This window comes from Cibotium barometz, chromosome 48, assembly GCF_041138505.1.
Source record: "Cibotium barometz isolate CiBa-2024 chromosome 48, ASM4113850v1, whole genome shotgun sequence".
Taxonomy (NCBI): domain Eukaryota; kingdom Viridiplantae; phylum Streptophyta; class Polypodiopsida; order Cyatheales; family Cibotiaceae; genus Cibotium; species Cibotium barometz.
In genome coordinates, this window is record NC_141093.1 from 14,527,700 (window position 1) to 14,553,216 (window position 25,517).

Below are 25,517 nucleotides of genomic sequence, written 5' to 3' on the forward strand. Positions count from 1 at the left end.
AAAAGTGTTTCTATGTTTGAATCTATGGGTGGCACTCTAAGGCTATGTTAGAACCCAACTCGAAACCCAAAATCATGAATGCTTTGAGCCATGTGGGCATGTACCTCTTTATTGGTATGTATATGTAAATTGACATCTGTGTATATACATTTGCATACCATGTGGTATGTCTCGAATGAAATCATATACCGTGTGGTATGTTCTAGAATGAAGTTTCCAAGGGCAAGGTAAAAATTTTAAACCAGTGAAAACCACTACTCCAAAGCTATGTTCTTAAGAACTTCAGGGAAAAAAATTGTGCACCTTTGTTGTAAGCATTAAAGTAGAAGCGTAGAGATGTCTCGTAAAAGCTAGTAAAATCTCAAAATTATAAAAAAATGCGTGCAAAGAATTAACCCATATAATTGATGCAAATACTACCCTTTGCAAAATGCAAGTGAGCTACTGACACCTAAGAGAAGCGATGGTAAGAGTGTCCCTATCAAGGGAAACATTCTAGCTAAGGGGCGTCTATTTCTTGCACCCCATGGGGCCTTGAGAAATTACTACCTTTCGCTTGATTTTGTGAACACATGTACTACGCTTTTTTTTTGGGTAGGGAAGGGAGAACAAAGCTACCAAATCACCTACACTCACGCACACAGAGGGATATGTACTACCTTTCGCTTGATTTTGTAGTACTGTGTTTTTTTGGGTGGGAAAGGGAGAACAAAGCTACGAAATCACCTACACTCACGCACGGAGAGGGATATGTACATTCGGGTAACCGTGGGAAGTGGGGAGGAAGGGTTTGAACACACAACACACCACTATGCACACACTCAGTGGAACCACTACACCAACTTCCGTTGGTTGACATATGTTGGTTGACATATGTCAACCAACTTTATTCCATGTAGGCAATGGATGTAGACCCCCTTTTTTTGCAAAGATCTAGACCCCCTTTTTTTGCAAAGATGAACCCCCACTTCTTACACTCCAACAGCTGAGCTGCCACAATCGAGAAGCATGCAAAGCTGCGGTGAGGGCACCATGAAAGGACTTCTACTGTTGCACCTCCATCACTATCCATCTTGAGCTGCAGTGATGGCACCTTGAAAGATTTGGAATCCAAAAAGAGCACTTTGACCTGGCACAAATCTGCTACTTGTCTTCTCTAGTACTCCTCTCTCACTCAGGCGTCGTCTCACAGTAACTTTATGCCTGCATGCTTTTGTGGTTGGCTACTGTAGCGGTCCACGAAACCACTACAGAGCCATCCACGGATTCTTCAAGGTCTCCACCACCCACCGCACGGCGTAGATCTCCCAACAGTAACAGCCAACTTTCCACATCTTCAAGCGGTGACCTTCCCGTGCATTCATTGCAACCAGATTAATGCATTCGAGCTCGCAAAAGCTTTATTACTTTGTGTACTTCGAGCTCGCAAAAGCTTTATTACTTTGTGTACTACGGTTGTCAACTCTATGAAAGTATTATGTCCCAATTGCCACTTACACTTCAAAGGTACACTTGAAGGTGCTTCACATGCATAAAACAACTCATTTTAGAAATTTTCTATTTTCTTGGGCTTTCACAATGCTTTGTCACCACATACTTTCACACAATCATCATCATGGGAGATCATTGACCTTGAATGCTTCATCGGCAAAGACTCCATTCATGATGGCATGTTTATGTAGCTCTTTGTCCCAGGATGTGGTAGACACACATCGTGATGGTGATGCGTTCTATGCAAATCCTTTGTGATTTTTGCATGCTCTTGTTTTCAGCATTTTTAGCCTTGTTAACACGATCTTATATGATTAATGGGGAGGATGACTCCCACCCTGTCTGGATTTTTAGTCCAAAATGGTTGTAATCATGTGCATTGATGTGTATGGAGAGCTATTTCCAGCTCTTGAGTTTATCATGGATGAGAAAATGTGTAAGGGCATAGCTTCTACCTTGTGTGTGTCCATCACGTTTCTCCCACCAAATGCGTAAATTCTTTTGTAAAATCATTGAGGTCACCTGGACAAGGGTTCCACAAAGTCAATTTTCCTAGTATACTCAAGTAGTGTTGTGACTTAGAGTATAGAGGCAACCACGTCTTCCCAAGTGTAAAAATTCTCCCTAGTCGATGAGGCCACATGGACAAAGGTTTTGAGAGAGGCCAGAAATGAAGTTAATTCCCAATCTACTGATCAAGCCGTGTCAAGAAGGGAAACAAAGGGGGAGTGCTAGAATGCTCATTTTAAGTGAAATTTCTCAATGAGGCTTTATGCATTTGTTTTGCATAATTATCTTTCTATTAAGTCTCTTAATTCAATGTTAATTTTATATATCCAACTCATGAGCTTTATATTGTGATTCAAACCTCCCTATATTAGGTTTTTTCAGTTTATAGAAGCGCTAACAAAGTGAGATTTATACCCAATAGAGGATCTCGTCTCATTACATGCCACATAAGAACTTTGCTCTTAAGAGTGAGAGCTGATTTCCACAATTGAGATGTCTTTGCCACCAAGCCAATTCACCTAACTACCACATTTTGTTAGGGTAATTGATATTCACCATTGATCTGGCAATATTACCATAGATGGATTTTGGTATTTTGATTAAGAAGGGGGATAACACCTTCTTAACCCCAATTTTCTTGCCATGATTTCCCATTAATGCTCATGGGAGACACTAGAAGTTTTGAGATGAAGCCTTCGTCCTTTTACTGGATAATAAGACAAACATGACAAATAGTTCTTAGGGTTCTTTCCACACAAGAAGGGCATCTCCACCCAAGAAGGGCAGCATCCCATAGATCCTTTACATGTGAGATGCCTTTGTTGTTTGGTCTTCTGGTTGCTTTAGGGTTTAGTTAATCTAGGGAGTTTAAACATAGGATAATCTCTCCCAACCCGTGCGAGACTTTCTTGAGAAAAGATTTGATAAGGGCTAGAATTTTGAGCCAATGACATTTGCCAAAGTCCATGCGAGGCTTTATTGATCAAAGAGTCTTTCCAGAGAAAAGATTTGATAAGGGCTAGAATTTTGAGCCAATGACATTTCCCAAAGTCCATGAAGACTAAGAAAGTGAATGTAACGCTAGGGGATGGAATTGAAAATGGTTATCCTGGAGTGAAAGGGGAGCATGAAATCACTCCACTTTTCATATTTTATTTTAAGCTTTTCAGAGACCTAGTCTATCAACTATTTGATTGAGACCCCAACCCCCAAGAGGTAGCCTAAGTGTTAAAAACCTAGCCTTTGTGGCAATCCCAAATTTGGATATCAAAACTTTCATTTTTAGAGAGGATGATCAATCTTGAATCGGTCATCTAGAACTAGAACCTTTAAAGAAACAATACATAAAAGAAAGGGCTCTCCTTACATTCACATTATCAGATTTTAAGAAAATAAGGGAGTCAAGTTGCATCTAAAACTAGAAGCTTTAGAGAAACAATACACATTGTCAATAGAAAGGGCTCTCCTCCTTATGTCCTCATTGTTATATTTTAAGAAGAGAAGGGAGTCATTTGTTTGCAAAGCACTATAGTATGACCAGTTGACTGTCCCACTTCCAGGTTAACTTGTTACTTACCTGACCTTTAGAGACTGTCCACTCTAAGGTTTTGATGAGAGGGTGGAAAACTACTACAAAATAGAGGGGCCAAAGGGCATCCTTGTTGGGTAGATCTCTAGAGAGGGAACCCATATTAGGACTCCAAAATGATATGCAAAGAATCACCAACAAGAACGAAAGCTAGAGCTGATCAGAGAAGAAAGATAATTTATTTCTTGGAATAGCATATGAACTCCCTGGTTAAGAAAAGGAAACATGCCCCCTCACTAGAGATGAGAAAGAGAAACTCACTTAGTGCCCATCTCAAATTGAAAAGAGAGCCATTCACTTCAAAGTGCTTAACTAGAGGATAATTTCTCATAGCTCAAGGAAGGAAACTTCAATTTGATACCATAGTAAAGCTCTATGTAAAATCTTCACCAAATCCTTAAGCGATAAGTAACTAAATGACTACATCAACCATATAACAAATGAAAATGACTCTAATGATTAGTGATCCTTACCATACTTGGGGATTAAAATTTTGGGTAACACTCTCAACCTCAAAGAAGACAATTCGAGAGAGAGATTCCAAGTTGAATCTTGGATTTTGGGCCTATACATACATCCATATGCACACACGCACACACATGTATATAACTTTGCAAAAATTACCAAATTTATTTATTTCCTTACAACCAATTTTGTAATAATTTGAGGTTAAAATTTAATAAGATATAAATGTCAAATAAAAAAGTTAACCTTGGAGACACAATACCTTATCCATCCCCTAACTCTTCGTCACTTAAAGTTATATTAGATAAACTCTTAAAGTGCAAAATCTATTAATGTCACAAAAAGGGCACACATTTAAAAAGAAGTTTTAATAAACATTAGGGAAAATTTGGACTGAAAATGGGGCCTTTAAGGATTTCTACACGTTCTCTTTGCAGAAATGGGCGTATGGTGAAATTTTTGCAAATCAACTTAGAAGTGAGTGGAGTTTGGATATTTGGAATCTACTCTTCTAGAACTTTCCAATGATATATAGCATGATGGGCAATTTTTCATATTCAAGAAGTCCCCAAATTTGGTGGTAACATGCCATATCATCACCAAATTTGGGGACTTTTTGAATATTCCAAATGTCCAAATTCCTCTTCTCAGTTGATTTGCAAAAAATTCACCATACACCCATTTTTGTAGAGAGAACGTGTAGAAATTCGTAAAGGGCCCATTTTTAGTCCAAATTTCCCGTAATGTAAAAATTCCTAAAAGCACCTCATGAAATCAAATTAAGCTTTACACTATGTGGATTGTTGCTTGGTTAGAAAGCAACAAGCACATTTGATTTTAAATGAGGGAGTTAAAGGTACTTTGAGATCTTAGTTCTCGTACCTAAATTTATATGCAAAGAAATGAGGCCTTGCAAATATTTGATTTTTAATTGGACTAGATTTAAGGTGCTCAAGAATGTATGTGATGTTTCACTAGAAGACTACAAAGTAGTGTAGGCTTTGGCAACTAGGTGAGATTAGCCATTTATTGTGTAAAATTGCCTATTTTTTCTCTTGCAAAATCCTAGAAAGGAAAGCAAAGTTAAATGCCTTACCATCACAAAAAGACATATTGAAGTGCCAAAAATAAATGTAGCTCTAGACTAATAGAATGGATGGGACAATGAGAAGAATTAGAAAAAAACTTCTCCTTGAAGAATATTTAAAAGATAACCATAACAAAAAAAAAATCATAAGTTATCCCAAAAATTTATGATGCAATAGGACAAAAGAAAAATAAGTAGTAGACCAAATGTTGAGTTTAAGTTATGCAAAATTGTTTGATGCCTCATAAAGCTAGTTTACATGATAATTTTAAATTATTGAAGATATTTTAAAGAAGTGAATATGTATGGAGAATGCTCCCTTGGCACCTTCCTGAAGTCTAGGCTAAAATGCATGTGTGTATATGTATATGCACATGCGTGCATGTGTGCGTGTATGTGTATATGTGAGAGAGAGAGAGAGAGAGACAGAGAGACAGAGACAGAGACAGAGAGAGTTGTAGGGTAAGGTGGGGATGTAAGACAGGTTGCCTTTTGACAGGCACCCTTTTTCGTCGAATTCGATGCAGAAGGGCAAAAGGAGGGCAGAAGCTACACATTTTTCTCCATTTATATGTAATTTTTTATGACCAACAAATGTTTTTGTTGCAGGCTTTAGTAGGCTACAGTGCGAAGGTAAAAAATCAAGCATAATGCAAGGTTCCAAGGTGGTTGCGGATGCATGTGAATGAAGGCTTTGAAGTTTGAGATATGCATGTGCATTGTGTGGAGGGTTGGCACAACTACTTGAGCATTTGTAGTGTTTAGAAAGAGGCATAGAAGAGAGAGGGGCAAAAGACAAGGAAAAAAAGTGAAAAGGATGGATGGATTAAAGGTGGTGAGGGGGTTCATCATTTTATGGGAAGAAGCATTATTATGCAGGCGCCTGTGTAAAGGTGTACTGGGCCGTTGTAAGCGCGCTTTTTTATGCATGTGTTGTTTGTCACAGCCTTGGGGTGCGTGAAGCCGCACGGGCTATGTCTCCAAGCTCACGAAAAAGCTTCGTCTCTCACATGCAAGCCACACCCACCCGTCACCTCTCCCTCTCCCTCTCTCTCTCTCTCTCTCTCTCTCTCTCTCTCACACACACATACACACACAGAGCTTGGCTCCACGCTCAGTACTCTCACCAGCTTCTGTTTCCTCCTGTTGGCTGCTTGCTTTTTGCTAACCCGGCATGATACTCCCCCCATATCCCTCCTTAATCTCAAATATCAAGCACATATGGACTTGCCCTTAGTCTCAATCCTTTCCTTATTACTTCTCATATCCTTACTATCCATCTCTGCATTGGAGTCATTTCAAGCCCACAACGAAGCTGCAGATCATGAGAAGCACTACTTCACGTATACTCCGGTAAAGACCTAACCGTTTCGAGGCTCGAATGATAATTGTACTCATTTTGAGACTCAAACCAAGCTTCTTCTAAGGTTACCTTCTTCTAATCTATCTTGCAGTATGGAGAAGGCCGCCTAAACAGTACTACTGAGCATGAAGCTGCGTCAGCTCAAAGCAGCAGCAGCTCCGCCGGCGGCAATGCGTGGGTCAGGCTACGCAATGGCACAGAGGTGGAGGTTTTCCCTACTTCTGATCAGAAGCTCAGGCCCTACCGGCTCTTCAACGCCACTATTTATAATAGGAGAAAGCTCTCGCCCTTTCGCATGTGTTCGAGGTGCCGGTGCTGTGACGGCACGCAAACACTGTGCCTTCGAGTTCCTTGCTGCTTCACCATAGTCTGCGATGCCCCCAAGCTGCCCTTTGGCGTATGCTCCCTCACTCCATTCACTTGCAACTGCCTCACTTGCTAACACCCTACCAGTTGCTTCCCAATCTCTAAACCTTCATTGGTGACTTTAGGTTAGATCTATTCATTCCCTCCTATCCAACCTTAAAACACGCAGTATAGGCAGAGAGAGTTACCCTACATACCCTCTACTTTATTGACGGTAAGATAATAATAATAATCCTCTCCTAATTCATTAGACCCAATAATACGGGTCCAAATTTTCTTTGGTATTAATTTATTAGTTGAGAGAAGAAAACCTTAGCAGTAGGGCATTTCAATAACTTTTGGAAAATATATATGATGTGACCTTTGGAACAAAAAGGAATTTATGTGGCTTGTTAAAAAAAAGGGATTTTGAAAAGGTCTCCAGATTCTTCCCGACCACCTCAAAACATGAATAAAAGCCGTTGATGACGCAAGAGCTTTTGAGGCTATGGCCTCCAACCTGAGAGAGAGAGAGAGAGACAGAGCAAGAGAGTGTGTTCGCATTTTGTAGAGACGTGCAACGAGTCCTTTTTTTTTTGCTCGAACATGAGAGAGACGTACAGAAAACTCGAGGGAAAAATGCCTGCAATGTCTTGTTCTTAAAAAAAGATTAACCTTAGCCTTAGAATAAGGTTAATCTATTAATATATTAGTGCCCACTGGGCACTAATACATTAATTGACAGTCGACCCATTGGTACAACCTTTCATTGCCTAACCTAGTTTCTCAACCTCGACCTCGCAATTCTACTACTAAATGGCGCCCAAATCGAAAAAAAATTCTAGCTTCTAGTAGAAAAAGGATTTGAGGGAACAAAAACCACATATATTTTTTATTTCTATTAAAGAAAATTTTTATGGTTTTACATTTTTTAAAATTTTGGCGATTACTAGAAAGGAGCAACATACTCCGTGATGAGAACCCCTCATATCCTCTACAAAGTGAGGACAAGATAACAATCGGGTGTCTAGCCGGGGATCGAACCTAATACCTCTAGGTTACAAGCCACCCCTTTAACCACTAGAACAAGCGCCCGATGTTAAGTTTTACATTTTTGAGAATCATCTTACTACATATCTATATTTGACTACATTAATTAATGATAAATTATGAGTTTTGTCTTTCAAATAGAAGGATGAAGTCATCTCCAAATCGTGCGTGAGGATTCATTTCAATGCATCTCTCTTGCTATCTCAATCTCTCTCTCTCACACACACACACTTGCACAAGTGCTCATTATGCGGACACATATCTCTCTCTATCTCACTGTCTCGTGACACACCAAAGACTCTAGTGATCATTCACTGTTTGCTTTTTTTTATCAGATTCAGTTATTTTCACTCACTCTCTTCTTTCTCTGTCTCTCTTCCATGGATACCCTCTTGAGAGATTCTCACTCTTAACACACTAGAGAGAGAGTCCTCAGCATATGAGAGATAGAGAGAGATGGATTAGTTAGGGTACCCATTTCATCTGCAAGTTTGCATCGTGTACGAGCTTGGTTGAGGCCAATCAATTATTTGACAAAATATCCAACCCAGATACATTTAAGTGGACCGTAATCATCTCTACACATGTGAAGTTTAGGCGCAACATGCAGACTTTAGCACTACATGACCAAATGCCGCAATCAGGGGTGAAATCAGATGGACATGAATCTAGCACTACATGACCAAATGCCGCAATCAGGGGTGAAATCAGATGGACATGAATCTAGCACTACATGACCAAATGCCGCAATCAGGGGTGAAATCAGATGGACATGAATCTGTGTGTGTGTGTGTGTGTGTGTGTGTGTGTGTGAGAGAGAGAGAGTGCAACAAATGTTTGAGAAGAGAGAGAGAGAGAGAGAGAGAGAGAGAGCATCACACTTATCGATGGTGTTGGCGCATGCAAATCTATGATAGAGCAATGATAGAAGAGAGATGATTCGCCATTAGCATAGCAAGTGAGGTAGATAGAGACGATTCACCAACTTTCATCATTAACGTGCTATGCGCAGTAGGTACCCACTTTCATCAATCATCATCGTGCTATGAATGTGACCCTCCACCCTCTCAATGGAAAAGGTTCACTGGCTAGAAGTCAGCATGCATGTAGCAACGCCAGCTCGCAAGCTACCCCCTACGAGCCATCATTAGATCGCATTGAAAAGACATTGGTGATCCTAACAAGGATTGGAAAGGTAGAATCTTGGACTTTTGTAGTAGGCAGTTGAATGGTATAATAGAGGTCCTTGTGCAACATATTTATATGCACACGGACATAATGCTACATCACCACGTTGAAACTACAAGATCTAAGACAAATAGTGAGATTCAGTAGTATTTTTATTTTGTGTTCAATACCTAGCTGTTTTGTGCTCTATAGCTAAGCATTAAAATTTTATTGCAGCTTTATATCCATTGAATGTGCAAGAGTGTGTTGGTGTCCGGTCGAGACCCGACACTTGCGTGGTTCTAGACCAGTTAGTCGTCTCCGGAGGAGACACGACTAATACCACTGTGCCCAGCTAACATTAGAGCATTGTTCCATTGACCTGCCTAGGCTAAGGGAGTTAGTTGAGCTAGTGGAGAAGTTAGTTCCTGCAAGTACATAGATACTTAACATGGCTCTTGATCCTGTCTCTGGATGTGAGTCACTTTTGGACAGGGCTGACTGCGGACTAAGACACAAGTTAAAAGACATGTTCAAACAAAGAGAGCAATGTTCAAGAATCAAATAGGTTTACACAGAACTGTGGATAAAGACGATGCCAACAATCACTCTATTTTACTGAGTAAGGCTTAACCTGTATATTGCCACACACCCTCTCTCTCTACTCTGCTTTTCTTTTACAATCACCTGGGTACTACTCGTTTTGGCAAGAACAGTTACAAGATTATCACAAGAAAAGATCTAGAGCTATTTCCCAATGGATATGCTTGGTGATAGTCCACTTCTGGGGTGGCCGCCAGCACATGGCGATCTCACGGAGGCACATCAAAGCCCACATGATTTCTTGTTTTGGCCTCTGGTTGCTTCCATCCTCTGAAAATTCAAAAAAACTTCATTTTCAAAATTTGGATCTGATTCCTAAGGCCTATTCCAATCCCCTTCTTTTGATCCTTCTTCTGTGGTGGCAAGGCCCCTAGAGACAATTTTAATTGGTTTGTCCAGGCCATACTTGGGCTCGTAAGCCCTCCTCCTGTTGCTTTCCTTTCATCCGCCCTCCGGAATTGCACTTCAATGGGCTTCACGTAGGGGTACTTCTTCTTGGCCCTTTCCATTTCCTCGATGGCCATACTCGCACAACAAAAATGTGTGGCTCCGTTAGCTCTGAGAGGATAGTAGCATTTTTGAATACTGCCTACTCCGGCTCTCTTAGCCTCCTTCTTCCTCAGATCCACTTCCACCCAGCGCCCGCCGTAGGGTGGTCTGCCTGTTGGTTCCAAACTGAGTCTGAATCTTTCTCTTTCGGCGGCTAGGAGACTCCGTTGATGAGGGGCACTAGCAGTCCTTCTTGGTGCATGAGAAATTGCCTCCCCACCTGGGTTTGCAAGTCATAAGATACCACCACTTCCTCGAACCGCCCGAGATCCGAATGAGGGGCTTCTCTTGTGTGTTGACTCCTCTGCTTGTGAGTTGCTCTGCCCTTGATTCTCCAGCTCTTCATCCAACTGGTTCATAAAACGTGCAATCTTGTTCCAGTTGGATGGCTACACTGCTCTTGGTTGTTTAGCAACTTGGATCAAACTCCTCATGTGCGTGAGGGCTGGCTCCTTGTAGAACTTCGAGCCTCCTTGCTTTTTTCTCTTCTCAGAACCTATGTTGCATTTCCTCCTTCTTTGCCTTCCCTCTTTTTGCCCACTCCTAGAAGTCCTCAATCATTTTTTCTTTGTTTCGCACTTCTATGGCATGCGCTTTTCTCGTTGCATCCATCGGTTATTTATTTTTTAGATTGGCATGAGCTATCATCAGAGCTTCGTTCAGCTCATTAACCATCAATTTGTCTCCTTTTGCTTATGTGACCCTAGTAACTGTTCCTGCCTCCTTCTTTAGGGTTTTTATTGTCTCCCTGTCTTGTCTTTGCTTCTCCTTATATTCTTCCACCAATCCTTTGTACTCTTCAATCTAGGCCCTCAAGGTGGCCTCATCATTTTCTCTTTCTTCTAGCCCAAGCATGCTCTCTTGGAGCTCCTCGTCGAGGATTATGTCCATTGATGTTCCTTCGTAGATTGCCAATTCCTTCCCTTTTCCCTCAGATTTCTCAACCGGTTTCTTTCCACTCTCTTTCAAAAATGTGAACCTCTTTTTCCAGCCCTCTACCTCTGTTTCTAGTTGCTTTATCCTTGCCTACAGCTCTTTTTTTTAGTGGTCTCTCCCCTATTGTGTCTTTCCTCCATGCCCTTCTGGCTACCACCAAAAGACCCCATAGCTCCTATGAGTTGTGTTCTTGCTGGTTCTGCAGTGTTTGGACTTCTGGATCCCCCGTATGGATTCCTGTCTTGAGTCTGAAGGGGAGCTATTTGCTTGCAGGTAGGTGTGGGGGCTTGCATGGCCACTATCAGCTTCCTAAAATATTCCTCCCACACCTCCTTTATGTCCTCTATAGTGTGGTTATCCCATTGCTCCATCTTATCTGCCTTCAGCTCATAAACTTTCGAAAAGTCGTCTGCGCCCACAACAGGCAGCCAGGTTTTCACCTTAACCAGCTCCACCTTATCCTTGTCTGTGCCCTATGTTGGACTTCTCTTATGATCCTTAAATATTACTCTTTGATCATGTTCACTTGTCCTTCAGCCCTAGCTTGGCTTTCAGTAACCATGTCCACCTCTTCTTGTAGCCTCCTCTTTGTTTGTTTTGTCTAGACAAGGGCTTCTCTTAGTACAACCATCTCTTGTTTTGTTTCTTCATTTGTCCTTTGGAGTTTTGCTAACTGTCGTTTAATTTCCTCCATTTGGGTCACTTTTGTCCTTCTTCTTCTTAGCTCCTCCTGGAGCGATGCCTGTTGACTTTTTAGTTCTTGAACAAAGACCTCTTTCTGCCTGATTTCAACTTGTAGTGTGGTTATTTCTTTGGACCCATTCATCATGCACCTCTACATATAATTGAGACTCCCCTGTACCCATGTTGCTTCAATACTTTTCGAAAAGATGGCAGGACAGGGTTTGGAGGGCTCTACCTATGTTTGCTTCAGGTAGATGGGCCCTATCACCATGATGCCCTTCTATTCTTGTTGAAATCCTTGGGCGGTGCTCTCCTTCTTGAGAGGGCTTCCTATGCTGCTCCTCAAGCTTTTGCAAGAGGATGGGCTTCCCAATTCTGGCAAAGTTCTCCTTGAGATCTCTGCTGCTCTTTTCCTCTTCTCCCATCTTTCCTTTCTTTCCCTTCTTCTTTTCACCAAACTCAAACGCCCTCTTCTTTTCGGACGGCATCTGTTCTGAGCTCCCCTCTTCCTGGGGCCTTGCAGCAGTTCCATCCTTGTTCTCCATGCCCTTCTTCTAGCCTGCTTCCTCCTTGTTGCTCTTTTTTCCTTGCCTAGTTCTTGCCTTAGATTTAAATAATACCGTTTTGTAGGGGGCAATGACTTAACAATCGATCAAGACCAAATTTGGTATGAGGGTAGTCCAAACACGTGTAAGCTCAAAACTAAGAAATATCTCATGTAAAGAGTTTTAGAGCGAGTCAATCTAGAGGGTCTTTATGCCATGCCCATGTGGTCACGTATGTCGACTTAATTTTCAGCCAACACATTTAGTGCAGACGGATTTTGTTTGGATCTATTCTAGGGCCAAACTATGTCAGATTGGCACCAAACTTGCAATACTATGGATATCACTCTTGGAAACTCTCTTGCAAATCCGCCTACTATTTTTAGCCAGGTAGAAAAACCCAACAAGTAAGGTCACCAAAAATAGCAAATTTCCAGATTTGTCCAAACATTATAGGATGCTAGGATCACTGCTAAATGTAAGCACTACCCAAAAATTAGAATTGAGAAAAAGAAAATGGGGAGAGATCTAGAGCTGGGCATGGAAAACCAACCTCCCTCATCTGTGTTTCTTGGTCCAGAGCTACCAAATATATATATAGGGACTCCATTCCAAGATGTGAATAGTTGGCTTGGTACACACCAGTTTAGAGTATCTCCGTGCAAAGTCCCATGAAGAATAGTTAAATCTTGTGGTCTCTAGAACTGGCTAGAAAAGCCCTCTAGAAAGGGGTAAAAACCTCTGAATAAAAAAGGCTCAAACTTTAACCCATAGCCTTAGCTTAATGTTCAAGCAAACTAGACAAGGCTGACAAGCTAGATCTAGTAGTTTTCTACAAAATGCCCATGTCCTAGATATCAGCAGGACATAATTGCATTCAGCCTAAGAGTAGGATATAAAAATTATTAAACACCAACCAAGTGATTAACTTAATGCATCCTTGCATTCACCATACAAAATGGATGACATAAAGGATATGTGAATGACGCAATTAGTAGTAGAGAAATAGTCAGACTCTTACTTGGAGTTCTTACGGTTGTGACGTAGCACTCATGGATGCCAGAGATGATGTCAAATGGGATGGCCTCTCTTCAAAACTTTGGTTTATCTCCACTTTTCTTCAATTTAAGCCCTCGCAACCTCCTAATCACTTGGATATCCCCATAATAATACCTGCAATCCTTAAGCAAAACTAGCTCCTTGAAAATCTAAATCTACACCCAAAACTCCAAAACCACATAAAGGTGTAAAATCCCAAAGCAAAGAATGACCCATGCACTCCACTCATGCATGCAACCACTATGCCATGCATGTAATTATCACCTTTACTTATACCACTATACCATACTAGAAGCTAATACTTGTGCCTAGACTGTGTGAAAAAGCTCAACTTACATGGGAAGCTCTTCTCTCATACTTCAGAGTCTGTGCTTAAGTTCTATTGGTGGGGTTGAAATAGCTCAACGTTGCATGAGACGCTCTTCTCTCACACTTTTGAGTTCATGCTTAAGATTTATTAATGGTTGATTCAGTAAGTTCTTATGACAATTTCATTGATCAAACACTAAAAAGAGTTGTGCTAAAATGGATGTGGAAGCTCCTGAAAAAAGCACAACTAGACAACAAAATGCACAAAAGTAATGGAAAATAACTACAATGCACACATACATGGAGTTGGATGCAACACAAGGGACCAAGTAAGCTAGCTCTCAAGGTCGAAAAATGCATCCACCCCCAGTAAGGATAGAGAATATTGTACCTATTTTTACTTTAACCAATAAGTATGGCTTGAGTAATCAACACCTTAAAAACTCAATCCAATTGTCAACTCATGGAGTTGGATGCAACATGAGACCTCTATAGCTCTCAGGGCCAAAAAATGCATCCACTCCTATTAAGGATAGAGAAAATTATTCCCATTTTACTTTATTCAGCATGTATGGCTTGCATAATCAACACCTTACAAACTCAATCCAATTTTACTTTAATCAGCGTGTATGGCTTGCATAATCAACACCTTACAAACTCAATCCAATTGTCAATAGTAACATTAAGGTAATGACCAACAATGAAATTCATGAGAAACTCATGAACAATGCAATTTTCAAGTTAAAATCTAAGCACTGAAGCACATACAATACTTGGATACCAAGATTATACACTAGTACAAGATACAACAATGCTTGGATACCAAGATTATGCACTAGTTACAAACAATCCAAGAGACAAGCAAGTTAATCCCTTTGATTATGAGTTAAAACCCCAAGGAGATTACTCTCTCTTTTATTCTCTATAAACTATGCAGAGTATAACAGAGAGTTTGAATTAATCCCATATAATGCAAATGCTTAATATTATAGTGTAAATGCTTAGTTAAAAATCAATTCTAATCACACTAAAGGAAAGCACAAGCAACCTATTTTAACATGACCTACAGCAAATCATGATTAGGGATCTAAAAATAGAAATTTTTAGAGCCCTAATTTTCTTGAATTGAGGTTATAGGATTGAAGAGCTCGATATCTAATTCCCCATGGTGGTCTCAAATTTTAAAGAATCCAGAATCTCGAGTTATGAGCAATTTAGTGCTAAAGCTCATGTTTAATTTTTAATTAATTAAATGATTATTACCTAATTAATCTAAAGTATCCTACTGTGCAAGTTTTAAACAAAGAGCTAAAATGGATTAAAATTCATTTTAAAGTGCTTAACATTAACCAAATACTTAATCCAAATCCTAATCAATCTACATAATCTTAATCTAAAGAGCCAAATTCTTAATCCAAACCCTGATCAATATACACAATCTTAATCTAACACATAAAAGCAACACACTGACTCAAAATTAATTAAAAAACAAATAAAATTTTGGTCAAATTTCCTGACTATAAACTCCTTTCCTTTTACCTTATCCACCACACCTTCTCTTTTCCTTCTGTGCACAAAAGTACAGAGGGCAAGAAATGGTGAAAACAAGAACTTAGAAAGCACATAAGCTACCCCATGGGCTAAGGAGGTCACCCGAGATCCCCAACAATGGCACCAATGTTAAGAAAAACTCACAAGACTAAGGGATAAGCTAAACAATTGTACCCGCATAGAAGCTTGTCAACTAAAACCAGTGGGATACTTACTTGTTTACCATGGGGATGAGGGTGTCTACCCATTTAGAGCATCCCAAGGGAGTCTCTCCAACCACTTATTGAAGTAGCTAACTAGTATTGCAGCTTCCACCATTTTCACCTACAGTGTCTGTTGTAGCTCAGCAAGGACAAACCCCTTACATCAAGAAGCTATGGTGGTAAGAGACAATAACCTACAAGCTATCACACTTACTCTCTCACCAATAACACACTCAAGAGATAAGGTAGAGTAGATAAGCTAGTGCTCTTAATCTCACATAAGGGAAGAGTCCTCTCATTAAAGAAGTTATCCTTTATACAACTTAGTTAAGTGCCCAGGCACCCAGACTTGCAGAGTCAGCCTTAGTCTACACTGACTATATGTGTGTCCTAAGCTAACTAATATACATCCCTTTTATGCCTTGTTTACATCATCCCTCTTCCCTTATCCTAATGTAAATATAAAAGTAAATTTTTAATGTTTCTAAGGTTGAGTAGATAAGCTAGTGCTCTTAATCTCACATAAGGGAAGTGTCCTTCTCATTAGAGAAGTTATCTTTTATACAACTTAGTAAGTGCCCAAGCACCCAAACTTGATCAATCAGCCTTAGTCTAAAGTGGGTATATGTTGCACGTAGGTCGTTGTTCTCATGCACAAATTCAATTTTAAAAAATGGTCAAATCTCACTCTACCTCTCTCAAAACACCATAGCTTATTGAGAAATAAACTTGCATGAACATGAAAGAAGAGAAAATGCATGACACACACATTGGATCCCACTTGCTTGATGGCTCACGCTTTCAAGCAAGTGTATGTAGATATATTTTTTTATTATTTTGTGAGCCAAAAATGACTTTTACACTCTACTTTGGGCCTTGCCCCTAAACTTTAGGAAAGTGTTATGCATAAAGTAATGTGAACCATCCTTGGGCCTTGACTTTAACAAAGTGTCATACATGAATTAATATGGGTCATCTACTAAGGGTAAACAAACCATTTGAATAAATATGTCCCTATAACAAATGTGCATGATAAATATGTGTGCCACCATTTTATGTACAAGATAATAACGGCCACCAAGCCACTACAAAAAATGTCGCATAAATATAATGTCGCCACAAATATAATATCGCCACCCATGAACATAGTGATGCCAAAATGTGCATCCAATATGCACGCCAAAAATGTGTAACCATCATCATGCCACCCACACTAGCCCTGTCACCACTGATCTGCTACTATCAAAAACATATGCACGAGATTATATCCAGTGACAATCTACCTAACATGTTGTGACCAGTACCTAGTGATAAGTCAGTGACTATGTGACAAATAATCAAAGATAAATATCCATGAAAAGTATACCACAAAAATACTTCAATAATTTCCTTGCTGACGGTTTCCTATTCTTTGAGAAAAGATTATGCATTACTGCACCATTTAGGCATATTAGCCAATAAAGGGGAGAGAAATTAGCAAGGGAGTTAATCTTTGATTAACTTTTAAGTCTAACTTTTCATAACTCATTAGAGTTAATTAAAGTGAGATTAGTTGGTTTAAAACTTCCCCTCTTTTGGAATGCATTTAAGATGTGTAAGAGTGTGTAAGAGGCCTTTAATATGCATGTGTAAGGGGTAAAGGCCAGAAAAGGCGGAAAGCTTTAAAGAGGATGTAAGTGGAATGTTGACTTTTCTCACCCATACCTTTTTGAATTATATCTTGGGAAAACCAAAAAAAAAAACCCAAAATCAAAGTGAAAGCCATTCACACCTAGGCAGCCGCGAGTGTGCCACATGGCCCCAAAAGAAAAAACAAAAAAAAGTCGTGAATCTTAATCACACCGAAAAATCCCAATCACAACTGAAAAATCCCAATCACGCTAAAAAATCACGATGCAAAAATCCAAATCATGCAAAAAATCCTAATCATGGTCGAAAAATCACAATCATGTCAAAAGGTCCCAATCACGGCACACGATTACAATTGTATAATCACATCAAAAATTCCCAATCACGTCAAAAAATCATAATCACGACACATGATCTCGATTGCATAATCATGCCAGAAAATCACAAAGCGTAATCATGACTACATAATCACGCGTGAAAAACCAAGGGATAGGGAGGCCAAAAAAAAAAAGTAGCCATATTCACAAGCATGTATCTCCCGAACCGTGAGGCCGGTGAACATGTTCTAGTGCTCATCTTCAAGATCTTTCTAAGATCTTTAAATCTTTCCTTAAGTAGACCAAGCTGATTTTTATCATTTTGACCTCCGACCAACCATCGCAAAAGTTAACCAACAGAGATAAGTGCTAAGATCAATCTCCACGATGCATGTGAACATTTTGATGCATTACTTTATCAGAGCAGGCTATTGGATGCCTCATCTATGTATGTAATACAAGGCTAGACATTCAATTTGAATCTCCTAGTTGAGCAGGTCCTAGAAGTTACTGCTAAAAGACTGTTAATAAGCGAGTATTCCAATACTTACAATACACTCAGTTCCTTGGCTGATTCTATGCTAAAGGGAGTGATATATTTAGTTGCATGCTTTCAGTGATTCTAATTGGGTTGAATGTTATGATATGCAAGGTTCCACTAGTGGCTTTGGCTTTCATCTTGGTGATTAATGTATACAATGCCTCGACAAGAAGCAGCCAACAGTGCCACTTCGAGCTGTGAAGCTTAGTGTATGGTAGCTTTTACGACGACTATGGAGTGTGTATGACTCAAATGCCTTTTAGCGGATCTCAATGTTAAGACAGCAATCCCCCACCTCTATCTTAACTGACAGCCAGAGTGCATTAGCTATTTGTGAGGAATCCAGTGTTTCATACTGGCATAAAGCACAATGAGGTGCATTATCATTATGTCATAGAGAGTGTCCATCTTAACTGACAACCAAAGTGCATTAGCCATTTGTGAGGAACCCAGTGTTTCATACTTGCAGAAAGCACATTGAAGTGCATTACAATCATGTCAAGAAAAGGCTCATTGCACGAGAGATTAGCTTGGCTTGTGTCTCTACATGACAACGTGGCAGATATTTAAAAGACTCACAAGAGTTCGAAGATTTTTGCAAAGCTTTGAACTTATTACTATTTGGAGATTAATCAATCACATAATCAATGTACATGATTACATCATCGCTACAAGGAAAATTTGAAGCCATTTATATAGTAGTGATGTATGGACATAGGTTTATAATGGACTACGGCATTTTTTCCCCTTTATCAAGTCTTTTCCCATGAACATGTGTACAAACTCTTATGAGTGTGTATAAGTGACCTTATCATGTCACTTCAGTTATACTTCACTCATTCTCATCAATCTACTCTGGGTGTTGTGCTTCTCTCTCCCCTTGCTTGCTACATCTATGTGTTGCTACCTTCGTCTTCACTCCCACAGACTGCACATTCTTGTTATTCTTATTGTTTTAAAGAGTTTCTCTTGAAATAATCAAAATGAAACTTTAGATCCAAATGAAACTTTAGATCCAAACTCTTTACATACATCATCACTAAAGCGTGGAGCATTATAGCATTAAGCGTTGTGGTGCGAAGGGAAGCGATCCGCACTTATCACAGAAATCTGACTTCAAGGTAGCAAGGTGTTCGAAACCTCCTTCATAGAAGCCACTCCGTAACTAGATCCACACAAGGTAGCATAGCAAATGTCAGACACAAATTGGGGGTTAAACTTACATGCCATCACTTTCCACAATCTGAGGTGTTATATTTGAACCCAACTTCACTTTTGAAGGTGTGGTCACCAGCGATGGGCTACAATCTAGGGTCATACTTATGCATGTTGTAAAGAGTGCCGCACAAGATGATTGCATAATTCTAGGCACATCAGGGTCATATTTATGCATATTGTAAAGATAATTTCTTTAACAAACAAAACTTGTCATGACAAAAGAGTACCATCAATCATGACGGAAAATAAAGTAGTAATAATTTTGTGGATCAACAGAGGTTGTTACTCGACTGCTATCTATTTAAGTCATGGGTACAACTCATTTGTATATTGCAAGTACTGTTTTTAAAAATGTTTAAGAACGGGTATTGAAATTACACGCCATCACCTTTAGATTCAAAATTTGCATATTGCAATAAATGAAGAAATCATTCCTCCATTATCATGTCGTCTCTTGGTCATGTTTTTTTATAAAAAGGGGAAAAAACCACAGGTGTGGTGCACATTCCTTGGCTGAAAAGAAAAAGAATTCACATTGTTCGAAAGAGAGGCAATTTGAGTTCTCAATGCCACAGCCATCAGATTCTTAAGACTTGATAATATGATCATGAGAACGAAATTCTTAGCTGAATCACCGTTAGATCATGGGTCGCTGTCTCCTCACGTTGCTTGCACCCACTTCATTAATGGTGCACATGCCAAAAGCTGGTCACAATTAGGAAAGAAATACTTGGAAATATAATTGCCGAATTAGGCAGGAATGATTGGATAGAAGTGAAACATAGCCACTCATGTGTGAGACACACACACACAGCCCCTCTCCTCTCTCTCTTTCTCACACACGTGTGCAGTGTGCACGTGCATATGCTCCTACACGCAAGAGTACATGAATCAGGGAGAATTGTTCATCTTAATTGCTGATCTTTGACTAGCTACCTGCATCCGTGTGATAGGATGTGCAGACAGTTATATAAATTGAGTTCTCACCAGATCTTGCAGACAGTTATATAAATTGAGTTCTCACCAGATCTTGTAGACTTCAGACTTTGATTGACCACAGATTTTGCAGACTCCATACTGTTGCAGCACACTTCAGGAAAATCAGTGACAAAGTGAGTCCTTCCATCAACCTGTGCTTGCATACTGCATTTTATATCTTTGTCAATGACCAGACAGCTGTGGTATAAATAGCAGTTAATGCTATAAAATTGACTAGCAGCTAAGACCCCAAGAGAGAACATTAAACAAGAGGGAAGGAAGCCTATGGAGTACGCTTGTAATATAAAGCAAACCAACAAGCCAGGAGGCACAAAAGGGGGTGAGACCCGTGGAGTATTTGAACTATAGTAAAAACCAGCAAGCAATGGATGGTGCAAAGCAGAAAAGCAAAGAATAGGTGGACTGAACCAAATAACTACACCCCAGGTGCAAAACAAAAAAGCAAAGAAGGATATACCAATAGGTGGTAATTGAGCCACTAAACCAAGTAACTATGCTCAAGTATATCAAAGCCCACTACAACCAATGCTTGCAAGCTCACCACTCAAAAATGGCTCCCATCCAGAGCTCTAAGTCTAGACCAACACAGACAGAAAACATCACCCAAAAGCCAGCATCACATAGCCCAACACCGAACAGCACACATAGCCCAACAGCCTTCCACACGATCACAGCCCGCTGATCGACAAAGCAGCTTGAAACAAGCATAATCAACACAAACAAGGCACAGGCACCACCGTAGACTTCAATATACCAGTATTAAAAACAATTGTGCATAAGTTTTGCCTAGTCCCCGAACCAGTAAAAAAATAGTGTTCAAAGACTGCGTAGAAGCTCTGAGAATTATAATCCCTATAGATCCACCTCCTTAAGTAAATTCAAAACTTTTCCTATTGTTGAGCTCATGAGAATAGGTGTCAACTTCCAATAGAGCTACCATATTCTATATAGGTGTCAACTTCCTAGATGAATCCAGGAACATGCCCAAATTCACCTTTTAGGAACGAAGAGAGCTTTTCCTCATTCAAACTACTCCTCAGTAATTGTTCCTTTCTCGCTTACGTAGATACCATCCAAGAACTTGCGGATATCCTTCTTCTTCACATGGCATTTCTGCAAAAAAGTTGAATTAAGAAGCAATTTTGATAACTTGCTATCATGTGCTAACTTGCTTTCATGTGGAAAACACTAACAATTGCAGGGGCCCTGAAACATCCAAAGAGGTTGAACAGTACCTGGTTAATTAGAGCACAAGATCGAGACACAAGCTCAATATCATTGCCTTCTAAAATCAGCTCATCCTTCACCTTCTCAGCCCTTGTCACTGTCACACCCTCAAGCATGTCAACTTTCCTGACCTGTAGGCACAGAATTTCAACACTATCAATACTTGTGGTTGATGCACAGTTGTACCCTAGCAGACATGGTAGCCAAGGCAATCAAGACACTAAAGAAAGTACTAGAGCAGTCCAGCACACATGTGTGATGTAAAATATGGACCTCCCCTGCCCCTCCCTCTCACTATCCCTCACTAAATGTGTGACATTGAGCAATGACATAGATTCAAGGGACCAGATTTGTATTGGGTGCAATTAGGACCCCCTGAATGATAGAAGTGCCTTCATCATTTAACGGAGCCCAAACCACAATGTTAAAAGACTCTCTCCCCCCCCCCTCTCTCTCCAAGTACATATTTATGTAGACACTACGTTGGCACTCACTCATATACCTACATACATGATAAACCATGCCATACAAAACTGACACATACTCCCCAAGGCGATAGCCTAGTGGATAGAGCTCGTGACTTTCATTCAAAAGGTTCTGAGTTCAAATCCTCTTCGGAACACCTACAGGTGGTGGGTACGCTCATCGCTATCCCACACCAGTCAAGTCATCTCTACATTGTCCAAGTGTTTCCACCTCTTCGTCAATGATCATATGGTGACAACAGTGTGCTATGCTTGCCCCTCAAGCTCGACACTCTAGATCAAGGAAGATGGCTTCCATCAACATCAAAGATCGTGACTTGATTGACACGCCGAGTCACTAACAGCTCCATAAGGTGTTCAGTCCAATCAAGCCGAGTGCCTCACTTGCAGGGCTCGTCCCACGGATTGCCCACTGCCTTCGAGAGTGGCCAATATTTGAGAAGGTGGTACCCCCTTGTGGTAGTCGGGTGTGTTTCATGTGTGTAGAAGCAATGTGAAATCCCCTGCACCCTTAGGCTAGACTTAGGAAACCGTCCATCTTCACTCATATGTTTTGGTAACATAAACAATCTCTCTCTCTCTCTCTCTCTCTCTCTCAAAGAGTAGAATTGGCAAGTTGCCTGCAAACAAGGAAAGTGGGCAATCTTTCATAAGGGGCTGAGGATTTCTTCAAACCCAAGCCAAAACCAAAACATTTTTTAATCACTCTAATATCTGCAGTTCCTCTAGCTGCCTAAGACGAGTTTTCTTTAGAATGTTTTCTTTAGGGCTGCAAGCTTGGCTCAAGAAAGTTTATTACTTCTTTCATTCTGTCAAACATAAAAAACCATCAATTGCAGGGGAGCTACATACCCGTTTCTCGCCAAGGAAGTTGCGGATTTCGATGTTGTCTTTAGAGGAGGAGATGCTGGCGTTGATGGGGAAGTGGGCGTAGACAAAGCGCATCTTGTACCGGTAGCCCTTGGTGACACCAGTAATGAGGTTCTGAACATGACTGAGGGCAGTTCTAATGGCCGCCATAGTCTTGCGGGAGCCGAACCAGGCCTCCACTTTGAGCTTCGTGCCGCCCTCGATCATCTGCAGGTCCAGGTTGAGGTGCTTGAAGTTGCGCGTGAGCTGGCCGCGGGGCCCTGTCACACGGATTTGCTTCGCCTTGATCTCCACCTTCACCCCCTCCGGGATGTCCATGGTCTGCGAGGCAAGTATGGTCTTCATGGCTACTGCTGAAAGGGGTGTCTGGGGTCACTGCAAAGAGCAGAAGCTAAGGCTTCAGTGCGCACACAGAGAAAGCTATGACTTCTCTGCCCCTGCGCTTCTTCTTACTTAGGGTTTTGGAGTTCGCTCTTTCCCCCTGTTGTTTTTGCATTTTTGGCAATCTTTAATGTAAATTCAAAATTTTGCTTTTTGAAATTTCGTGAGAAAAATTCCAACTCCTTTAGTTACAAATTGCACTCAAAACTTGGCCTCTACATCATTTTGATGTATGCAATGGGAATGAAAACAAGAATGCGCAATCCTATTCTTGAGTGAACTGGGGAGATGCCAATGTTGAATGGACATTATTCTTGAGTGAACTGGGTAGATGGCAATGTTGAATGGCAGGAATGGAGCATTACATTCAGAGTTACGAGAAGCATTCCTCTTGTTTTGAGTTTGTTTAGATTTTGAGTGAACAGGGGCAATGAATCTCGATGATGTTGAAGGGGAGGAATGGAGCATTACATTCAGACTTACAAGAAGCGTTGCTCTTGTTTCGAGTTTGTTTAGATTTTGTGGTTCAATTTTTTTTTTTACATTTCTAAAATCTGTATTCATCGTCTTCTTACAAAGCATAGGCTTCCGTTAAAATGGCGAAGCACATTATGATAGGACGGGCAGGCAAAACCATGTTAACTAATGGAGTGGCTAACATACCCCCTTCCTAATGGTGACTATGTCCTCGCGACACCAAGTATGAGTGGTGAAGATGCCTTAGGTTTCACAGAGGTGTGGATGGTCAAAGATGTAGACGGTAAAGAGACCGATCCACGTGCTTTGGAGCCTACTGGAGATAGAGTTTGGATGGCCATTGAGTTAGGAACCATGTCAAGGTTACATGTACTGTAATGTGGGCTTAAAAATGCTTGATTTGAGGCCTCATTTCTGGGGTTGTGAGGTGATTTGGGCACGTACAAAGATGGCATGTGGCTTTGCTTTTTGTGGATTCATGTGCCAGAATGGCACTCCAAGGTATGATTCCCACATCTCGTGGTGGTACTAGGGATTGGCTGCTTTAGTTGTGTGCTACACCTTTGGTTGTGAGATTGTTATTATGATGGTGAAGGTAGTCGAAGAAGAGGCAAATGTTCCAATCAAGACTGCAAGGATATGTTTCTTTCAAGGTCTTTGGAGGTTCTTGCAAAATCGAAGAGGATCCAAGCACGATGGGTCATATCATCAACCAAGCTTTCCCCACCATGGTCCTCCCATCTTGAGAGGTACATAGATGGTTGTATATGACGAGGCTTGGTGCAAGTGCTAGCTATTGTGACTGCCCTTATATGCAAGATATGATGTGCATAGGCTATGAGGACTAAAGGTGTGCTTGTGTGTGTGCTCTTTCTATCTAGATATGTGCGCTAAAGGTGTGCTCATATGTGCTCTTCCAATCTAGATAAGTGCTTTCTTCGACTCTTATAGGTGCTTTCCTCTACATTTTTTCACTTTGGTTGATAGAACATTGTGGGATTTAATCATGATAGGAGGTTGCTGGTTACTAGAAAAGATGCGTTATCAAATAGAATGGAAATGGAATTATTAAAGATAATCACTTGTGCATGCACCTTTAAGGGAACACAAGTGATGGGTCGTGTTAAGGACCAAGATTTCACCACCCACCATGGCTCCCCTAACCAAAGATAAATTTAGACAACTATCGATAATGAGGCTTGGTGCAAGTGCTAGCTATTGTGAGTGCCTGTGTGCAAGATGTGTGTCTGAAGTGCAAAGCCCTTGTGATGAGTAATGCAGGTTATGTGCATGGGCTATGAGGGCTACAGGTGTGCTCATATGTATGCTCTTCCAATCAAGCTAACTGCTCCAACACTTCTGCTTTCTTTGACTCTTATTGTTGCTTTCCTCGATATTTTTTCACTTTGGTTCAGGGAAGATTACGGGGTTTGGTCATGAGGAGGCTGTTATTTGAAGAGGTTGGTTCCTTTTGAGGATTGGTTAAATGGAATGGGAATGGAATTATTCAAGACAACCGCTTACAAGTGCACCTTTAAGGGAATACAAACAATGGGTTGTGCCATGGATTGCAAGTGCACATTTAAGGGAATCCAAACGATGGGATAATTGAAGACAACTGCTTATGACTATACCTTTATCCAAGCAATGGGTCATCCATGGATGGTTGGCGATGGGTTGTGCCATGGACTAAGCTTTTCCCTATCATGGACCAAACTTGTATCTGGATGGTTGGCGATGGGTTGTGCCATGGACCAAGCTTTTCCCTATCATGGCCCCCACATCTAGAGATGTATCTGGATGGCTAGCAATGGGTCATACCATTGGACCAGGCTTTCACGTACCATGGCCCCCTACATCCAAAGATG

General features: G+C 40.6%; 2 protein-coding genes across 2 annotated transcripts; one reads left to right on the plus strand and one right to left on the minus strand.

The window, feature by feature from the left end:
- Positions 1–6,153: 6,153 nt before the first annotated feature.
- LOC147610846 (uncharacterized) lies at positions 6,154–7,253 on the plus strand. Its single transcript, XM_086785286.1, has 2 exons — positions 6,154–6,494; positions 6,596–7,253. The coding sequence occupies exons 1-2, from the start codon at positions 6,363–6,365 to the stop codon at positions 6,944–6,946; spliced, it is 483 nt and encodes a 160-aa protein (XP_086641412.1). The 5' UTR covers positions 6,154–6,362; the 3' UTR covers positions 6,947–7,253.
- A 13,697-nt stretch (positions 7,254–20,950) lies between these two features.
- LOC147610847 (large ribosomal subunit protein uL6-like) lies at positions 20,951–23,291 on the minus strand. Its single transcript, XM_086785468.1, has 3 exons — positions 22,774–23,291; positions 21,445–21,567; positions 20,951–21,322 (listed from the first exon to the last, which is right to left on the minus strand). Exons 1-3 carry the CDS (start codon positions 23,134–23,136, stop codon positions 21,239–21,241), a joined length of 570 nt encoding a protein of 189 aa, XP_086641594.1. The 5' UTR covers positions 23,137–23,291; the 3' UTR covers positions 20,951–21,238.
- Positions 23,292–25,517: the final 2,226 nt, after the last annotated feature.